The sequence below is a fragment of the Cottoperca gobio genome, chromosome 6 (genome assembly GCF_900634415.1).
Source record: "Cottoperca gobio chromosome 6, fCotGob3.1, whole genome shotgun sequence".
In the NCBI taxonomy this organism is placed as follows: Eukaryota; Metazoa; Chordata; class Actinopteri; order Perciformes; family Bovichtidae; genus Cottoperca; species Cottoperca gobio.
This window is the reverse complement of record NC_041360.1, coordinates 26460595-26481072: the sequence shown is the minus strand read 5'-3', so window position 1 is coordinate 26481072 and position 20478 is coordinate 26460595. Positions and strand designations below refer to the sequence as shown.

General features: G+C 42.8%; 1 protein-coding gene across 2 annotated transcripts in view; it reads right to left on the bottom strand.

The window, feature by feature from the left end:
* ankrd27 (ankyrin repeat domain 27 (VPS9 domain)) overlaps positions 1 to 20438 on the bottom strand; it is a 28085-nt gene extending 7647 nt beyond the window's left edge. Inside the window, exons 1-22 of one of the 2 annotated variants that reach the window (XM_029433044.1) lie at positions 20343 to 20438; positions 20048 to 20247; positions 13899 to 14021; positions 11663 to 11773; positions 11168 to 11476; positions 10635 to 10694; positions 9263 to 9316; positions 8849 to 8914; positions 8187 to 8263; positions 7829 to 7950; positions 6635 to 6713; positions 6062 to 6194; positions 5699 to 5791; positions 4395 to 4516; positions 3522 to 3604; positions 3304 to 3419; positions 3091 to 3183; positions 2803 to 3000; positions 1820 to 1873; positions 1270 to 1386; positions 313 to 357; positions 114 to 230 (exon numbers count right to left, since the gene is read on the bottom strand). In XM_029433044.1, coding sequence (XP_029288904.1) covers positions 114 to 230; positions 313 to 357; positions 1270 to 1386; positions 1820 to 1873; positions 2803 to 3000; positions 3091 to 3183; positions 3304 to 3419; positions 3522 to 3604; positions 4395 to 4516; positions 5699 to 5791; positions 6062 to 6194; positions 6635 to 6713; positions 7829 to 7950; positions 8187 to 8263; positions 8849 to 8914; positions 9263 to 9316; positions 10635 to 10694; positions 11168 to 11476; positions 11663 to 11773; positions 13899 to 14000 — 2151 coding nt within the window. In that variant the 5' untranslated portion in view covers positions 14001 to 14021; positions 20048 to 20247; positions 20343 to 20438. Of the gene's footprint in view, positions 1 to 113; positions 231 to 312; positions 358 to 1269; positions 1387 to 1819; positions 1874 to 2802; positions 3001 to 3090; positions 3184 to 3303; positions 3420 to 3521; positions 3605 to 4394; positions 4517 to 5698; positions 5792 to 6061; positions 6195 to 6634; positions 6714 to 7828; positions 7951 to 8186; positions 8264 to 8848; positions 8915 to 9262; positions 9317 to 10634; positions 10695 to 11167; positions 11477 to 11662; positions 11774 to 13898; positions 14022 to 17694; positions 17811 to 20047; positions 20248 to 20342 lie in introns of those variants that run through there. The other variant, XM_029433043.1, reaches the window with a different exon arrangement.
* Between the last annotated feature and the right edge of the window lie 40 nt (positions 20439 to 20478).

The window sequence follows — 20478 nt, the reverse complement described above, 5'->3', positions numbered from 1 at the left end:
ACACACAGAGGGTCAGACACACACACAGAGTCTTCATTCTTCACTTAGACAACATGAGAAACATGAGGACAAAAGATCCATGTTGAAAATACAGAAATGACTTGTTACGTCACCTTGTGAGTGGGAGCGCAGTTGGGACACTGACACAGCGGGTGGCAGAGCAGAGCCTCGGACCGAAGCTCTCCTTCATCTTCCTCTTCCTCATCCATCCACTCCAACAGGTAACGCACCTGAACACACACACACACAGATGAAAACAGCATTCAGACGGAGAAAATGCGACTGCTTCTGTTTTAACTTTGTTCTTCTCACCATCTCTACATCGCCGTCTGCCACAGCACGCAGCAGCTTCTCCACCTGTCAATCACACACACACACACACACACACACACACACACACACACACACACACACACACACACACACACACACACACACACACACACACACACACACACACAGCGTCAGTCACCATGGAGACAGCAGCAGCTGATTGCACTTCTCTGAGCTGCTTCAGCATCAAAACTACAGGGAAACCTACGTCCGCACAAATAGACTGAAAAACAGCTTCTTTCTGAAAGCTGTGGCCCAACAGACATGTGCAACATGTGCTGTGTGATCGTGTGCAGTATTACTACACCAACCACACGTCCTTCGAAACCCCCCGATGCACAAACTGCTCTTCTGTGCTTTCATCGTGAATCTATAGACAACAGCAGCTTCATGTTTCTGTGACCTCGAGAGTAGAAAAATATAAAAATATGCTTGAATTCTTTTTGAAAGTCTTTTACAAACGGCCTTGAAGGAAACATGTTTCTGTTTTACACAATCCTTAACTTTACTTCAGTAAAAGTACAAATACACAAAGTCATGCATTGAAAATGTTACTTAAGTAAAAGTATAAAACTATTCGCATCAAAATGTACCAAATGTAGAAGTGCTCATTCTCAGAATAATAAATATTATTGGATGATAATTATTGAAGCATGTTGCAGCTGGTGGAGGAGGAGCTGATTTGTGTTACTACATTTCAGATCAATAAAGTTTTATCTAAATCTGATTCTTCAAAGTGACTCAAGTTAAGTACGAGTACCTGGAGCTTGTACTTAAGCGCTGGAGTAACTGTACATGCCTCTCCTCTTTTACATGTAATCTGAACACAGTGGAAACTCCTTCAGGTGCGAGTCACTACGACAGGACTGTTGCTGATCTACTAGCTTCTGATATTTAGAGCCTCGTGCAGCATGAAGGTGTCTTGCGGTCTGGTACCTCTCGGTGTCGGACCCGTTCTCCCTCTGGTTTGGCCTCGGAGCCCAGAGAGGACGTGCTGGAGACGGAGGAGCGCCGGCTGCTGCAGTCTGAGGCCAGAGGGGAGCGACTGGGAGACTGAGGAGACACAGATACGAGGCTGAATTTAAAACAGGTGCAACTTGTTCCCATATGCTTTCATTCAACATGTCAACATGTATAGTAGTTACATACTGAGTAACTATTGCAAAGCTTTATCAAAACATCCGTTTACAAACACTTTCACTTTCACCAGGAGGCATGTGAGAACAAGTCCAAGACTGCACTGGGTGATGATTGATCCTTTAATCTGAAGTCCTGCAGCTTCACTAATCCTCCTGGATTATTAAACAAACGTCACTGAACTAGTGTCAGAGGAAGTATTCAGATTGGAGTAGAGATGAGGAGCGGACAGGAGAACGAGTAAAAGTTCAGGAGTTTAAACTCCGGCATATTAAGAATGAACTCTTTTTCATGATATTTGGTGCTCGTCGTGACCTTTGACCCCTCAGGTTAACTTTACATGACTCACGTTGACTCCGCTGCGCTGAAGGCCGTTCTGAGTCGACTGCAACAACACGAGGATCTACGAGAAGATAAAAAACACTCGCGTCAGAAACTTGATGTTCCAGCTGATCTGAGGTCAGACTCGCTGCAGGACGAATGTTCCCACGACCTCTGATGACCTGCAGCAGTCGGACTAACGCTCCCTCATGTGATGATGTAGCAGCTTTAAAGTTATTGTAAAAATAAGTTTACGTTTCTTAAATCTGTCAAACACAAAGAAGCAACTTGTTTTTTATTTATTAAAATTAAAATGTATTATTATTTATTTGGGCTTTAATACAGAACAGTATTAATATCAACGCTATTAAATGAATTACGGAGCCAGAGGAGGGCGTCACAATCCAAGAAAAAACACAACGAAAATTAATTTACAAGAAAAACTTCAGATATTCTCGCGCTGCAGGACATGAAACACTTTATTTAGTAATTATTCGTTTTGCCTTCATTAGACGACATGTGTGGAAATGCATTTATTACTTAATGTCATTACTTGAATGAGGTCAGTACTGACCTTGGACCTGAGTACTGACCTTGGACCTGAGTACTGACCTTGGACCTGAGTACTGACCTTGGAGCCGAGTACTGACCTTGGAGCTGAGTACTGACCTTGGAGCTAAGTACTGACCTTGGACCTGAGTACTGACCTTGGACCTGAGTACTGACCTTGGAGCCGAGTACTGACCTTGGAGCTGAGTACTGACCTTGGACCTGAGTACTGACCTTGGAGTTGAGTACTGACCTTGGACCTGAGTACTGACCTTGGACCTGAGTACTGACCTTGGACCTGAGTACTGACCTTGGAGCTGAGTACTGACCTTGGACCTGAGTACTGACCTTGGAGCCGAGTACTGACCTTGGAGCTGAGTACTGACCTTGGAGCTAAGTACTGACCTTGAAGCTGAGTACTGACCTTGGAGCTAAGTACTGACCTTGGAGCTGAGTACTGACCTTGGAGTTGAGCGCGCACTGCAGCGGGGAGTCTTTGCTCTTGTTGAGGATGTCGGTGCTCGCTCCGTTCTCCAGCAGCACCTGGATGATTCCCTCGTAGCCCCAGCGCGCCGCGATGTGCAGCGCCACGTCGCCTTTATCGTTCTGCAGGTCCAGGCGGCACGTTTGGACGTCGTAGTACACCAACGCCTTCACACACTGACACACAACATGTAATGAAAATATTAAATAATAATAAGACATGCTCTGGGCAGTGTTGACAATAACAACACAATGAGTGTGACTCACGTCCTCGTGCCCGTACATGCAGGCGAGGTGCAGCGGTGTGTTGCCGTTGTTGTCCTGAGCGTCCGTGTTGGCCTGGTAGTGCAGCAGCAGCAGCTGCACAGAGCGCACCACATCAGTGTTGTTGCCTTTATCATCTTAATTCATCTGTAAATGTTTCTCGTGTGTGTGTGTGTGTGTGTGTGTGTGTGTGTGTGTGTGTGTGTGTGTTTTCACCGTGACTCCCTGGTATCCCCGCTGGCAGGCGAGGTGCAGCGGTGCGAGGGCGTGGTAGTCTGTGGCGTTGACCGGCGCTCCTTTACACACCAGCAGGTCGATCAGCTGGGCCTGACCTGCCACACACACACACACACACACACACACACACACACACTTTACAGTCATTGTTAAAGGACCTCATGATGTATTCCTCTGAGTGTGTATCGGCTGCTCACCGTAGATGGCGGCGACGTGCAGTGGAGTGTAACCTCGGTCGTCTCTGGAGAACGGCGTGACGATAGACGGGTCGTTCAACCGCCTGCAACAGGAAGTCAACAAGCAAAGCTACTTTACTGCGTTGATGGATCAACAAGTTGTTCAAATAATATGTGAACAATTCAGTGAAAGATTTCCAAAGAAAATGTTAAAACTATGAAAATTATTAGTACATTGTGTGAAAAGATGTAAAAAATATAAAACATATGTTCTTAATTAGTAAAAATAATAATATATCTAAATAAAAAAAACAAAGTATAATATGAAATATGAGTGAAACATCTGAAACATGTTGAAACTATTAGTAAAATGTGTGAAAAACATAACGTCCGTCACTGAAACGTGATCTCATCCACAGGAACCAGAGCTTTGGTGAATAAATTAAATATTGTAAAGAAACATCAACAAGAGGTTTCTCAATCAATCGCAGTTACAGCCACGAGACTTTAAATACAAACGGGTCTAATATGTACAGTGCTGTACGTGTGTGTGTGTGTGTGTGTGTGTGTGTGTGTGTGTGTGTGTGTGTGTGTGTGTGTGTGTGTGTGTGTAGGGTTTCTGTTTCTGATGGAAGTGAAACAGATTCTTGTCCCTGATCCAAAGAGTCTGATGCAACAACAAACAAATAAAATGGAGAAAAAGCAGAAATGAGCTCGAATAGAAAAGAAAACGCAGGAGAGTTTCTGGAAGAACGTGTGTGTGTGTGTGTGTGTGTGTGTGTGTGTGTGTGTGTGTGTGTGTGTGTGTGTGTGTGTGTGTGTGTGTGGGCGTGTGTGTGTGTGTGTGTGTGTGGGCGTGTGTGTGTGTGTGGGCGTGTGTGTGTGTGTGTGTACCATGACAGCTGGAGGTCACAGAGGTCACAGGAGCAGAGGGGATGACACATCCTGACGTCCTCGTTGCTCCCTCCTTCACTAAGCAGACGCTGCACCTCCGCTTCATTTCCATTGGCTATGTGCTACAACACACACACACACACACAGCACACACACACACACACACAAGCACGCCCACACACACAAGCACGCCCACACACACGCACGCCCACACACGCCCACACACACACACGCCCACACACACACACGCCCACACACACACACACGCCCACACACACACACACACGCCCACACACACACACACACGCCCACACACACACACACACACGCCCACACACACACACACACGCCCACACACACACACGCCCACACACGCCCACACACACACACACACCCACACACACGCACACGCCCACACACACACGCCCACACACACGCCCACACACACACACCCCACACACACACACACACACGCCCACACACACACACGCCCACGGGAGAAATGAAAGTTATTCTTGTTCATAGCAGACTGATCGACCGCTCATCACTTGTATGGTCCGACAGGAAACACATCGACTTCCCCGCCGTGTGACAGGAAGTTCATCCCAAAGGAAGCTGAACGTTTGCAACGACCGCTGCGGCGCTCGAGAAAATTACTCTGCAACTATTTTGATCAATTAATTGTTTTATTTCCTCGTCTCCGTTTCATAAACCAAGTTAAGAATCAATTGATCTCAAAGATGATCGTCGGATTAATCATGAAAATAACAAACACACGACCAGAACCTCCGGGAGCAGCTGACACGAGTCTGTGTGCACAGTGTGTTTAAAACTCATATTATTAATATTAAACTATCAGCAGTTAGTTTCCTGCGGCGCTGCCGAGGATTCAGAACAAACGTTTCCAATAACTCCAGAGCAGAAGTCATTTATTGAAAAGAAGAAGAAGAATTTTTAAATCTATATTTGTCTTTGAACAACAACTTTTGCAGTTTGCTGCACACAAAGGGAGGAACACACTGCGCTCATCAAAGATGATTTAATAACAGAACAACAGTTAATCTGATAAATCACTTTATTCAAATTGAAAACATTTGTAAGCGTCGACGTCACAATGTGACGTTCAAAACAAAACGAAAACACGGTTTCCCCTCAAATATAGCGGAACAAAGCATTTTGTGATCCTGACTTTTTATTCCTGAACATGTGATCGTTTGGTAAACCGGTGAAGGACGCTGATGCATTCTGGGACGTAGCAGCCGCCCCGAGTCCTGCAGAGCGGCGGTTCAGTTTCCTGAGCTCACCTCAAACAGACGGTGGATGGGCGTGGCGGCGCTCTGAGACAGCAGACTCATCCTCTCTTTGAACAACGCTTTGTCATTCAGCTCCGCGGAGCCCTGAAACAAGGAAACATGGAGGAGCAAACGGTCAGTGACGTGTTTGCACATCATCTCACAGCCTGCAGGTGTGCATCGTCATTTAGAGCATGTGACACACGACGTCCATGCATGCATAACAAAGACAAGACACCTGCAGGTCACAAGCACAAAGAATGTGTGTGTGTAGTCTGCGGGGGCATGTGTGTGTGTAGTCTGCGGGGGCATGTGTGTGTGTAGTCTGCGGGGGCATGTGTGTGTGTAGTCTGCGGGGGCATGTGTGCGACTCACAGTGCGTGTGTCCTGCAGCTTCCCCAGGTTGATGAACTCCACCGCAGCCTCGAAGGTGCTCAGGCAGTAGCTGAGCTCGTCTTTACTGGAGTGGCTGAAGCAGAAGTTCTTGATGTAACTCAGATTCGCCATCCTGAGGACAAACAACTTGTGATGATCCAACGCCACGTTTCCTCAGCTGTTCATCAGTGTGTGTGTGTGTGTGTGTGTGTGTGTGTGAAACGTGTCCGTCAGAGTTCCTGAAAGTCCAAGCTGACGTCTTTAAATGTTTTGTCCAAAAAGATTTTCACTTTAATACGATATAAAAACAGAGAAAGCAGCAAATCTGCAGATTTAATGTTTTAAAAAAAGCATTTAAAGACATTAAAAATTACTTTAACAATCAATCGATTATCAAAATAATCCGTTTTCAGTGACGTCCTGAAACAGCTGCTCGAAGTGTTTATCCACCTGACGGTGAGTAAACCACAGTGTGTGTGTTCATGGTGATAAAGGAACATGTCACCCAGTGATTAGTAACGGCTGTTTAGTAATAGACACGAGGTCAAAGGTCACAGTGCCCCCCCCACTCACCAGTTGGGGATTTCCGTCTTCACCAGCAGATAGAGGATGACAGAGAGCAGGTCGTCCGCACACACGGCCTCTATACTGACTGCAGACACACACACACACACACAGACACACACACACACACACACACACACACACACACACACACACACAGATGGAGGAAGCACTCAGATATTTCACTGAAGTAAAAGTATTAATACCAAACTGTGAAAAACTCTTATTATTTTGAATACATTATTATTATTATTATTATTATTATTATTATTATTATTATTATTATTATTATAAATAAAAAGCAGCTTCATATTCTAATTAATATATAATATATATATAATATTGAATTAGAATATTTAATCTATTAATTGATTAACGGACTAAAACTCTTTACTATACTTGTGTAAATTGTAATATGTTAGAAGCTCTTTGTAAAGACACTAAAGCCGTCAGATAAATTAAAGTAAAGTAAAGTATTTATATCCAGTAATTAAATGTATTTAACTACATAAAGAAGCTGCAGGCCGGACGCTCTGTCCAAACATAACGACTCAATGAGTGTTGACAGACGTTAACCCGGAGCGGATCGTACCACTCTATCTAACTGCGGGGGTTGTTGTGAACCAATCATCTTAGATTTCCAAAGCAAACTGGACAAACACATTAGAGGCGCACAGAGCAGGGATTGTGCTGCGAGCTGAGAGCAGACGCTCAGAGTCACGCAGAGTTCAGCGTGCAGGTTCTGGTACATCTCACACTACTGAAGTACCTGTGTGTGTGTGTGTGTGTGTGTGTGTGTGTGTGTGTGTGTTGGGGCCTGGAGGAGAAGCGTAATACAAACCGTTTCTATTCTCTGAGATTATAAAATGTTATAAATCTTTTTGCCCCAAATAAACTACCCGGTCACACGTATTTTATTGATTTCATTATTTTTGTATTTAATTGTGTTAAATTAATTATAAACAATAAAGATACATCTGGCAAGAAGAAAGAAAAGGAAGCAACATTGTGAGAATGACTGATGATCATGCACCTGAACACACCGCAGGTCACACTGCGCCATTTTACTTATTTCATTAACGACAGAAAATAAAAACTGGTAAAAGAAATATATTTTATTTGCAAGAAAAAACCTTGTTGTCTGTGTGTGAGGAGGTACACACACACACAGACACACACACACACACTCACACACACACGTACCGGTGCCTCTGGGGGTCTGGGTGGCGGTGAGGGCGACTCTGCGCAGGCAGAGCAGTTTGAGGAGGGGGGAGGTCTGCTGGTTGAGCTGACTCAGCTCTCTCTTCGCTCGAGACAAGTTGATACTGCAGACACACGACAGCAGCAGAATGTGAAACAGTCGGAGATGCTCTTAGAAAGACTTGAAACACGTCTCTTTGTTCTTTCTCTGCGCTGGAAGTGAGCACGCTGAACGACCACCAACACTCTGGTGTGACAGTAATAAAGTTTCTATCTTCAAATATAGCAAGTAACAAGTGGAAGTGGAGCACACACACAAACGACGCATCACTTCAGCGGCTCCACGACGCGATGAACTGACCTGAACTCCGGTTTGACTCCGAGCTCCTTCTGCTGCAGCTCCTGCAGACTCCGCGTGGTTTTGTTGAAGGCGGCGTCCTGCAGGAGACACGAGAGCAGCTCTGTGACACTAAACATGCAAGTACCTCAACTTCCCTTTTTCACTCCATCTGTGATTCACTAATGGGACGTTTTCATTATCAGCTGATCAGCCGTTGTGGTTTCTGGCGCCCCGTGTGGACAGAGGTGGAAGTGCACTTTGTCCCACGTCGTACGTCATCCTGCTAGCGTGTGCATTTGTTTTGGACGCGAGTGAAAGAAAGATGCAACTTTTAATACTAATTCAATTTGTAAACAGCTGTTTGCAGGATGCAGGTGTAAGATTAATAACCAATACGTAAACTTTGTATTTTATTACTTAAAAGGAGGACGTTTTTTAATACTTTAAAATCATCAGCAGTTTGTCGCCTGTGAATATTTTAGGACAGAAATGCCATGAACATTATACACATGTGCTTTTAACATTCTCACTTTCCTGCGCCTGGAGTTTTTCTATCTTTCAAATCAGAAACACACAAAAGTATCCAGAGAAACCACAGCACTGTCTCCGAGCTGTGAGCTCCATAAATAAAACTCGTGTTGTCAGTGAAGAGGATACGGTCTGCAGGGAGACTTCACACGTACCTGACTGGCTTCAAGCGTCCCCACAAAGTTAAACATTAAATCATGGATACCATGATGGACATACATCTGGGAGCAGAAGAAGAAACAGAACGTGTTAAAACAGCAGCGTCACTAAAGGACGTTGGAATAAACCATTTCATCTTCACAGAAAGGGAGGAACCTTCTCATTTGCATTAATAAAAGGAAAACTAACGAACATTGTTGAATGACTTCTGTCGTCTTCAGATTCTAACAAATGCATTTTGTAACTTGAATTTAGATTCTACATTAATTTATTCCATCATAATTCTGGAATAAAACAGTTTTTTGATTCAGTTATTCTGAAGAAAAAGCTTCATTTTCAATGGTGTTTCATGGAAACATGAGCTCAGAGCTTCAGAAACACTGAAACTACAGGAGGAGTTAAAGTGTTACCTCGACCGCCTGCTTGAGGAGAGTCATCTGAAGCTGCTGCTTCGCCAAAAGCTTCTGTAGAACAAAACAAAAAGCACATTCATCACATTCAGTCGCTCTGGATGTGAAGCAACGCTAACTGTGATGAGGGAGGAACACAGAAGACGTGATCAGACTGCAGAGAGCCTGACGACACGGCCTGTAGAGATCTGAAGGTCTCCCTGAACCTGCTCTTCCTTCCTCGTGTCCGACGTTAACATGCGGCTGGAGTTTACACTTGAGATCGGATCTCACTTCCTCGCACTATATGCAAATAAACACGTACGTCATTTTCCGTATGCAAAGAGGAAATACGGAGCTGCAGACGTTAGCGTCGCCCTGGTTCCCTCGACTAGAAGCCAGCGGGATGTTTCTTTGGATTTTGGATTCTTGCAGAAAACAAGCGTTCAGCGAGATAATCACATTTAACACTTTTATGATTTGTGTAAATACAATCACCAGAAGTAAGAAGTATAAAGGAGCTACAGCAGGTCACAGGACTTCACGTCACCACCGCTAAGCTAACGGCGGCTAATGTTAGCATGACGACCTTCAGTCTCATTTAGACGCTTGTTAGCAACAAACGTTTTAAAGACAATTAAAAGCGCCAAAATTCACGAGGTAGGTATTTACTGACGTATTTTATGTCTCTTTAATCTCTTCAGCTCGTGTAAACCACAGACATTATTCATCCAATAACTTCGAGACGCGGGAGCGAGGAAGTGCTCGAACTCATTCCTGCAGAACTTTATGTTTTAACCAGCGGGAGGCAGCGATGCACTAACTGTGCTTAGTCTGCCGGAAATCAAAAGAAGAAGAAGAAATCCAAAGTACAGGAAGCTTTAACCTGCTGCTGAAGACTTGAGAGTGAGTTGAGCTCGACTTCATCTTCTGTTGGGCTGCAATCGTTTTACATGCTAACTTAGCATGTCATGCTAACTTAGCATGTCATGCTAACTTCCTGTGGCATATGGTTTGTTTGAAAACTGCCGCAAAAGTTACTTTTGAACATTTGAACATTTGAACGTACTAGAAGCAGATTTCGGACCAGAAAACAAAACCCGTTTTACGGACACATCGAGATCCTGGAGCTTCCCACAGGGTTTAATGGACTCATAGTTACAGAGCTGTGTCTTGGTGGTCCTTCACACTTCTGATCGCACAAGACGCATTTTAAAAGAGTAAACTGGGTCACAGACACCAAAACTAACGACGCATGCAACGCTAAGATTCATCACCAGCCATCTGTCCTCAACCGGTCGACAAGTTCAGGCTGATACCAAAGGAGTTAAAAGGATTAAAACTACATGAACATTAAAGGTCTTCATCTCTACACGGGGCCGGCTGTACTCACCAGGCGAGAGTCTCTCAGCAGACACTGAAGACATTTCGTGTAAAGACCGTTCACCGAGTCCTGAGGGGAGCGAGGACAGGAGGGTGAGCAGGAAGACTAAAACCTCATCATTATTGCTCAGATTCTAATGTTTCATAATGTTAGTAAGATTTCCTTTAGTTCTTAGTGCAAAATACTTTGTTATTATAAAAGATTTGTAACGCTGAAGCACAAAAAGCTGCATTTGAATTTCTTTATTGTTAGAATAAAACAAAGGATGAAAACATGAAGATGTGAGGATGAGTTCTGGATCTGCACAGCTCTTCCACTTTAATTCAGATATAATGTATTTATATATGTTTCACAGTCATTTATGTTTCTTGTACACGTATATATTTTATTTTTATAATAGTTTTATCTGTTTTTTTAAATATTTGCTCATATTGTCCTTTCTAACTTCTTACTGTCTTCATGTTTGCACCGTTATACATTCGACGTACGGGGCAATAATTGTTCTGATGAAGAAGAAGAAGTGAAAAGAGAACTCGTCCTACTATGTGGTGTCGGAGTCCCTTCCTCTCCTGCTCTTTGAAGGCCTGACAGAAGCCGTGGATCAATTTGTCCAGTTTCTGAGCGTGGCGTCCCAGGAACTCCCTGACGTCCTCCAGGCTCCTCAGGCAGTAGGGGGGCGGCGGGCTGAGCTCGGCCGGGCCGGGGTCCACCTCGACGGGCCTGGAGAGGCACAGGATGCTGTAGCTCTGCTCCTGGTCGTTGTAGAAGGTTTCCTCGAACAGGATGGGGACCGACGCCGGACTCGGGAAGCCGGATCCCAGCAGGACCTGCCTGTCCTGGATCCTGACCTCCTGAAACACAGCACACAGTGTTCACATGAGACAATCCTACATCAGTCCCACAGCAGCGAAATGTGCTGGAATAATGCAACAGGAGGCCTCAGCGTAAATAAACAAGATGCAATAAAGAAGTAAAAAAAGCTAAATTATAAAAAGTAGAAACAGACTAAACATATAAAATCAAGACAACACACACACCTTCCCATCCACAGTCTGGTATCCGCCCTCCACAGGCTGCAGCACATAGCTGTCGAACTGAGAGTCTGAGAAGCTGCTGACGGTCAAACTTCCACAACACGGCACCAGAACCTGCACAGTCGACAACGTGACAGAAACATGTTACTTTTCCAGTCGATTCATGAAACACTCAACACTTTATCCCCGACGCGTTTCATCAGAGTTCACGACTGTGTTCACGGAGCAGTGAACTAAAAGACTTTCACTTTAATACGATGTAAAAACATTTTCTGATATTCAATCGATCAAAGTAGATTATTTATTTAATAAAGATACAACATCATTTATTAGTCGTTTTATATTTTGTGTTAAAAGTCTGAATATGCAAAGTAACTAATGCTGCACCACACGGTTGCAGACTAACACAGACTTCGTGCCGTCTTGCATGTCGCGTCGCATCGCATCGCATCGCGTCGCATCGCGTCGCATCGCGTCGCGTCTTGTACATCTTCCAGCACTCGGCTGTGAAAGGCGTATTAGAAGCTGTAATCCAGTTAGAGGCTGCTGCTGTCTGCCACATGCAGACATCGGATCCTCATTAACAAGCTGAAACATGTTTTACAGAGCAACTTTGCAGTCGTTTAGGTTATTTGATATAGTCGGTTGTATTTTCTGGCTGGCTGGTCTTTTAAAGTGTCGTCTGACTGAGCTGCTGGAGATAACTCAGATATCACACACACCATGAACCCCTGAGCCAACTTAAAGAAATGTTGATCTAATTATGTCATCTCTAATTGCATGGAGATGGATAATGTGGGCTGAGAGAAGAGGAAACTTGTAAAGTGACAGAGACAGGAAGTGGTCCGACAGCAAAACATGTAGTTTTACTTTGAAAAAGAGTCGCCGCCGCCGCCAGCCGCCTGCTGATCGGACACATTTTAACCGCAGGAAGGAGTCCGACTGAGAAACTGCTCCTCTCTGTCTTCACTACACACATGGATTACTGAACGTGTCAGGAGCCCCCGGCCTTCACATACAAAAAGGTACGAACAAATAATCAAATAAAAAGGGCACGAAACGACAAAGAGACAAAATCCTAAAAAGCATCCCATTAGTGCACATGTAGAGAACCTGCAGTGTCCCGGCTACTGTTGTCCTGCTGCATTTATACCCTGCAGCGTTTCCTCCTTTACTTCAGTGTTTTCTCAACGTTTTTCAATCTCTGCTGGCAACAAGACAACAACTCTCAGACTGCCGCTGGGAGCCAATCTTAAAATCCCTATTATGGGATTATCCCTAAATATGTGGCAGAACAAACAAAATGCCAAAGGAGACAGACACGGACCTGATTTATAAGAAGCCATGTCTAATAAATTAAGTCTGGATGATAAAATCTTGCAGATTGAATGATGACAGGTTAATCTGGGAATAAAGTTTTACCCAGACTGGACAGCCAACACGTGACGGCCATTTCCACCAACGTACTGCACATTTAATCGAATATTATATCGCGGTCGTAGAACACTTACAGAGTAGAAGAGTAAGAAATGAAAATGCACAAAAAACAACTACAAAGACACAAAACGACTACAAAGAGACACTAAACGACTACAAAGAGACACTAAACGACTACAAAGACTACAAAGAGACACTAAACGACTACAAAGAGACACTAACGACTACAAAGAGAGACACTAAACGACTACAAAGAGACACTAAACGACTACAAAGAGACACTAAACGACTACAAAGACACACAAAATGACTACAAAGAGACACTAAACGACTACAAAGACACACAAAACGAGTACAAAGACACACAAAACGACTACAAAGAGACACAAAATGACTACAAAGAGACAAGAGACACAAAACGACTACAAAGACACACAAAACAACTACAAAGAGACACAAAACGACTACAAAGAGACACTAAACGACTACAAAGAGACACAGAATGACTACAAAGAGACACAAAACGACTACAAAGAGACACAAAACGAGACACAAAACGACTACAAAGAGACACAAAACGACTACAAAGAGACACAAAATGACTACAAAGAGACACAAAACGACTACAAAGACACACAAAACAACTACAAAGACACACAAAACAACTACAAAGAGACACAAAACGACTACAAAGACACACAAAACAACTACAAAGAGACACTTTTCTCCTTCGGACAAACAAACACTAAAAACAGCGGGTGACGGGTGACAGGTGACGGGCGACGGGCGAGGTGTAACTCACGATGCCGTGGAGCTCCGCCACTCGGCTGCAGAGGTCCGGTCTCTGCTTCTCCAACGCCAAGTAGAAAAGATTCTTCAGGATGTTCTCGTCATATACAGCCATAAGGAGCTGGAGGTCTGGATCCTGGAGACAAGGGAAGGATGAGCGTGAACACGCGGTGAGCAGGGCGCTACATCAGATTACGCGTTTTATTCATCTAAAAAGATCTTCTTAGTAATTGTGGTGAAATGTAAACAAAACATTTAAGGTTTTACTGTTTATTAAATATTCACTTATATGACTTTAAAAAATGAATGTTATTATGATTATTCTCAAGAAACACAAAGAAATCATAATAAAGATAATCACACAGCATCAAATGACAAATAGCTAGACTACTATAGCTAATACTATATATCATAAAAATAATATCATAAATACACATAATGAATCATTCATAACTGAAATGCAACAAAGACCCAGAGAAACTGAAGAGGTAAGAGAAAGAGTTGTATCGATAGATAGATATAAATCATCATTTAAAAGCTGCATTACAGTAAAGTGAAGTAATCACGAGCGCTTCTATTATTTGCTTTGACCCACTTGTTCCATCATTTCCACGTTAATAAAGTTCATTTATCAAAAACCGTATAAATTATTTTTTTAAAGCTACAACATCGTCGCCAAATCCATATTGAAGTATTTGATCAGAAATATTATGATATTTAATTCACTCCACATCTCCCCGCCCTAATCTACAGGGTCTTCAGTCGATCAGTCGACCACGTGGAGAACGCGTCACAGTCTCATGAACAGTGTTGACGTTAAGTAAGAAGTTAACTTTATAACGGCAACAACATCTAAAGTCAATCTGCGAACGTATAAACTGAACCAAAGGTCCCGATAATAACAGATCAAATATGACTTTCAATCACGAACATGTGGAAATACATTCGTCAAATTAAATCAATGAGCTGATTATTGATGTTCGAGGTAAATCAAACAGAAACAGACATTTCATCGATGCTGCGTCGCTCGTAACAAGCGGGTCATATGAACTGCACGTGTCTGAAGTCGCCAGACACGAAGTCGTTGTTACAGCTTCTTCTTCTTTTGCGTGTTTATAAAAAACAACAGCACGAAGCATCGAGAAGCACTTTAAGCATCGTCGGACCAGAGCCGACCCGCTCAGCAGCCGACCCGTTCAGCAGCCGGCCCGCTCAGCAGCCGGCCCGCTCAGCAGCCGACCCGCTCAGCAGCCGGCCCGCTCAGCAGCCGGCCCGCTCAGCAGCCGGCCCGCTCAGCAGCCGACCCGCTCAGCAGCCGGCCCGCTCAGCAGCCGGCCCGCTCAGCAGCCGGCCCGCTCAGCAGCCTCTTCTCCTCATGAACTTCAATCTTTCTTTTTCATCAACTTCAAGGAAAAATGGTTCAGAAAAGACGTCAGAGACTCTTTCATCTCTCTGAAGATTAAAAACAGAAGACCTCAAATTATAGTGAGGCAGGAAATGTGATCTGTCAGCTGCACCTGGCCTCAGGCCACACACACACACACACACACACACACACACACACACACACACACACACACACACACACACACACACACACACACACACACACACACACACACACACACACACACACACACACACACACACACACACACACACACACACACACACACACACACACACACACACACACACACACACACACACACACACACACACACACACACACACACACACACACACACACGCGATATAAAAACAAAGAACAGCCAGAAATCACTTCAATGATCGATGGATGATCAACATTTAAAGGTTAGCGTTCACACTAAACATAACAAGAGAAAATAAAACACTCGAACACTCGTCTGAAGCACAGATATAACATTCAAACGCCATCAGCCGCGACGACAACTCGTCTGTAAACCACTGATCACATTAATATGTGGACGAGGGCGAGTGAGGAGAAACCACAGAGCCGTCGTGTATCTGTGCAGCTACAGAGTCGTGAAACACTTCTCTTGCCTTTTAGTAAGAGAAGCGACATTTTACATTTTCAACAAGGAGACAAAAACAAATCTGCAAATACTTTGATAATTAATCGCTGAAGTCCTGGCAGAACATTTTGTTTTCAGCGCCTCAAATATGGAGATTTGCTCCTTCACAAAACAAGACATTCATTCACACACACACACACACACACACACACACACACAGACACACACACAGACACACAGACACAGACACAGACACAGACACGCAGACACACACACACAGACACACAGACACGCAGACACGCAGACACACACACACACACAGACACAGACACAGACACACACACACACACAGACACAGACACACAGACACACACAGACACAGACACAGACACAGACACACAGACACACACAGACACAGACACACACACACACACAGACACAGACACAGACACACACACAGACACACACACACAGCCCTAAAAGTGCAGTTTTCTACCGACGCCGTCGTTCAACAAACGATAGGAATCCAATATGGCTGCGTCTTCACATCACGATGGCGATAAAGAAAAACAATATGTTGTGCAGCACTAAATCCTTCTCAGATAAACAACCACGTCAGCGCCGCACTTCCTCAAGGCATGAAACAGACAGCACGACGGAGCCCATTTACAACATTAAGAAGAGAAAATCAAAAAGAACTTCAGTATTTAAATATAAATTCAAACTTTACAAACAATATTTCAATAACTTTCAAGGCCTTGATTTCCCCCCTTGAAATCACAAGGATTTTAAAAGACCATGAAGAAACACAAACAATGGCCGTAATAATGAGAAGTGTTTCACAACACGTTATTTAGTTTTGCATTTACTGTTCAAAAGTCCAAAACAATTAAAAAGCTTTTATTGTGAAGTCCCGTTCGGCCTACAAACTAAAACAAACGTTTCTTAAAGAAACTCTTTGTTGACTAGTTTCTCCACAAAGACTCGTGTCAACGCATCGTTTTAAATCTTTATCAGAGAAAATCAAAAGGAAATAAACAGCGGTGGAAAGTTACTTAAGTACTTTACTCCACTAAATGTACTTAAGTACAATTTTAAGGTACTTGTACTTTACTTTCTACTTCACTACTTAGGGACATATTATACTTTATACTCCAATACATTCATTTGATGACGTTACTTTGTAGATTAAATGAGAACATAATGAGTATATGAAATACATAAATAAATATATATATATATACATAAATAAATATATAAATATTTATGTATAAATATGTAAAATATATAAATATTTATGTATAAATATATAAAATATATAAATATTTATATATATATATATATATATATATATCTATATAAATTTATGTTATATATATATATATATATATACATATACATACAAAATATTTATATATTTATATATATATATATAAATATTTATGTATATATATATATATATATATATATATATATATAAATATTTATGTATGTATATATATATATATTTATGTATATATATATATATATATATATATATATATATATATATATATATATACACATAAATATTGTTGTGCATTAAATTAAACCAGCCACAGTGCAAGTAATAATAATCTAATATTATAATATATAATAATTATAAAGAGCTGCACACAGAGTTCTTTTCTTGATTCCACACTTTGAATGCAGGACTTCTTTAGTGTCGTCTTGATATTTATATATTTCTACTTAAACACAAGGATCTGAATTCTTCCTCCATTAAAAGCACTAAAGAAACCTCGGAGACGTAAACCTGCACAATCCTCTCACCTCGCTCTGCTCACAGACCAGCTTCATCCTGCGTCCGCTGCAGAGTCCAGCTGAGCGGCCTCACGTCAGGCTGATCAGCTGGGATGAAACGGAGGACTGAGTCACATGACACACACACACACACACACACACACACACACACACACACACACACACACACACACACACACACACACACACACACACACACACACACACACACACACACACACACACACACACACACACACACACACACACACCCCTCACGGTCCTTGTGACCTGACAAGCTTGAAGCTAACGGCGTCTTCCTGCAGAGGAATGTCCGGCCCAGCCCAGCGTTGCGTACACTCTTCAGATTACCGTCACTCAGCTGACGTCTGAGCCCGGAGCTTAAAATGTGTGTGAACAGAATTATTACTTCTGCAGCAGCAGAAACACAAGAGGAAGGAGATTTAAAACCACAGGTCGAACATTCAAACAGTGTTTCCTGCTCACCGCAGGATGACACGTCAAGAGTTAGATCTTTAGACAACCAGCTCGATGTGCTGCATAAATAAATAACACAAGAGAGGAGCTACTTCCCAAACCGGCCAGTGATGGACCACAGACGGAAGGAATCAGAGAATATGAATTATTAGAAGCTCCACTTCCATCAAAGCTCTGGAGAAATGATTCTTTATCTTCTGACACACAAACACTACGTGTGACGTTAGGACAACAATCTATAAATCATATAATAACACTCGTATATTCATCCCGTTAGTGGTGGAATGGTGTTTTGATAGATCATGATGTATGATGATAGATGAAGCAGATGTTAAACACATTCACTATAATCCATATTTTACTGTTTAATGAGTTCTTTTACTTTAAGTATGTTTGATGCTAATACTTTTGTATTTTCACTGAAGTAAAATGATGAATGCATGACCTTTCTACACGGTTATACTTTCACTTCAGTGTCCCACTTGTCAGATCATGTATTGTTTTGAAAACACAGGTTCATCCCGGGTCACTGTAAAGAATGGCAGATTGCCAAAAGTCATGATACTGAGATTTAAATTGTATTATTGCTCCGGCCACACGCCGCAGATCCATGGCGTAAGAAAGACGGAGCAGAACGCAGAGAAGAGACATCACTGCTCCTGTTGTCTCTGGATTAATGCAAATCTTTCAGTAGCTGAATGCTGAAAGCCAGCACAGCGCTTTCACATCCTTCCCCTCTGGGCTGCACACATGGTGCACACACACACACACACACACACACACACACACACACACACACACACACACACACACACACACACACACACACCTCTCTCAGACAGGAAGCAGAGCTAACCACACATGTGACCTATAAATAACTTCTCACAGGTCCAGGTGTGAAGGCCTTCAAACAAACACAGTGCACGACTTCAATCACCAAAAACAAAGTCAACTGACCTTTAAGACGCAACAAGGAAGTGTCAAGCTAACCGGGATAACGACGGGATTTCCGTGCACATTTTCAAAATAAAATCCTTATTGATAAAAAATTGCAACATGTTCTAATGCCACAAAATGCATGTATATTTGAGCTATTATAAAACAGACCATTCACAGTGCATATAAAGCCTTCAGGTTGAATCCGTTTCATTTCAGATGTGCGTGATTTGGTTTGCATACAGCTCCAAGGCAGCTGGTATCTTTTGTCAGACCAAACTCCATTTAAAAATCTGGCACTTTAATGTTTCTTTGTTTGCTGACACAAGTCCAATGCACACATCATTTAATTCGATACACTTCGGGAATATTTGGCTTTTGAGAAATTTGACGACGATCCTTCAAACTGAACTGAATTTAATAACATTTAATCAGATGGTGCTTTTATACACTGCGCGAGCTCTCCATCCATTGTGTAGTAACGTGAGGAGGAGAACACCGTGTCTGTTATATTCCTTGTTTTTATCGAGATGACTGGAAGCATACATGGATTTAGAACGATGTGTAATATACGTATTTAATCGTGTTCTTCGAGAACGCAACTTTAAAAGAGGCAACGTTAAATGTCCCATTTTCTGAATGGAGTTTGGTTTGACGGGCTTGGTGGTTGTGGGATTAGCTAAAGCAGATTAAACAGATGTTCCCCAAGCACGTCACAGGTGGCAGGGAAGATTTTGGGATATTTTTGCTAAATTAACTTCTAACCAACTTAAACCGTTGTGTCACATTTATGAAGATTTACACGTCTAGGCTTCTAACGTGACTCAGGCTAACAGAAAACCGGAAGTTTCATAATTAGCATGCTAGCTACAAAAACAACATCGTTTTAAGCAGCTACATCCGAGCTAACGGTTAACAGAAGAGATCATTAGTCGGATAACTGTTTTACCTGGTTATCAGTGAGTGCCTCAGGTCATCTAGGCTTGGGCATGGCCGTGACAAACACCTTCCAGCCGCCTGTCAGAAGCTGTTGACCGGGATCAGCTGCGGAGGGACCTTAGCTTTGGGTCTGGGTTGCCAGACATCAGAGAGGAATCACGTAAAGCACGATGTCAAAAAGAGCCGCTTTTCCGTGGAGCGTCACCAATTCTGTATATACCAAATGTTTATGTTATCTTACAAGCAGAAGAACAGTATGTGTGTGTGGTTCTGAAAACTCGAGTTACCGGTTAACTTCAACTGACCCAGAAATGCATCTCAAACGAACCGGTTCACAATGCCCCCTGCAGCCCAGCACGTGTGGGGGAGACACTACAGGTGAATAGGGTAAAACATTTAACTAATATATATCACCATGAAACTCTTTCAGTTCGTTACTTA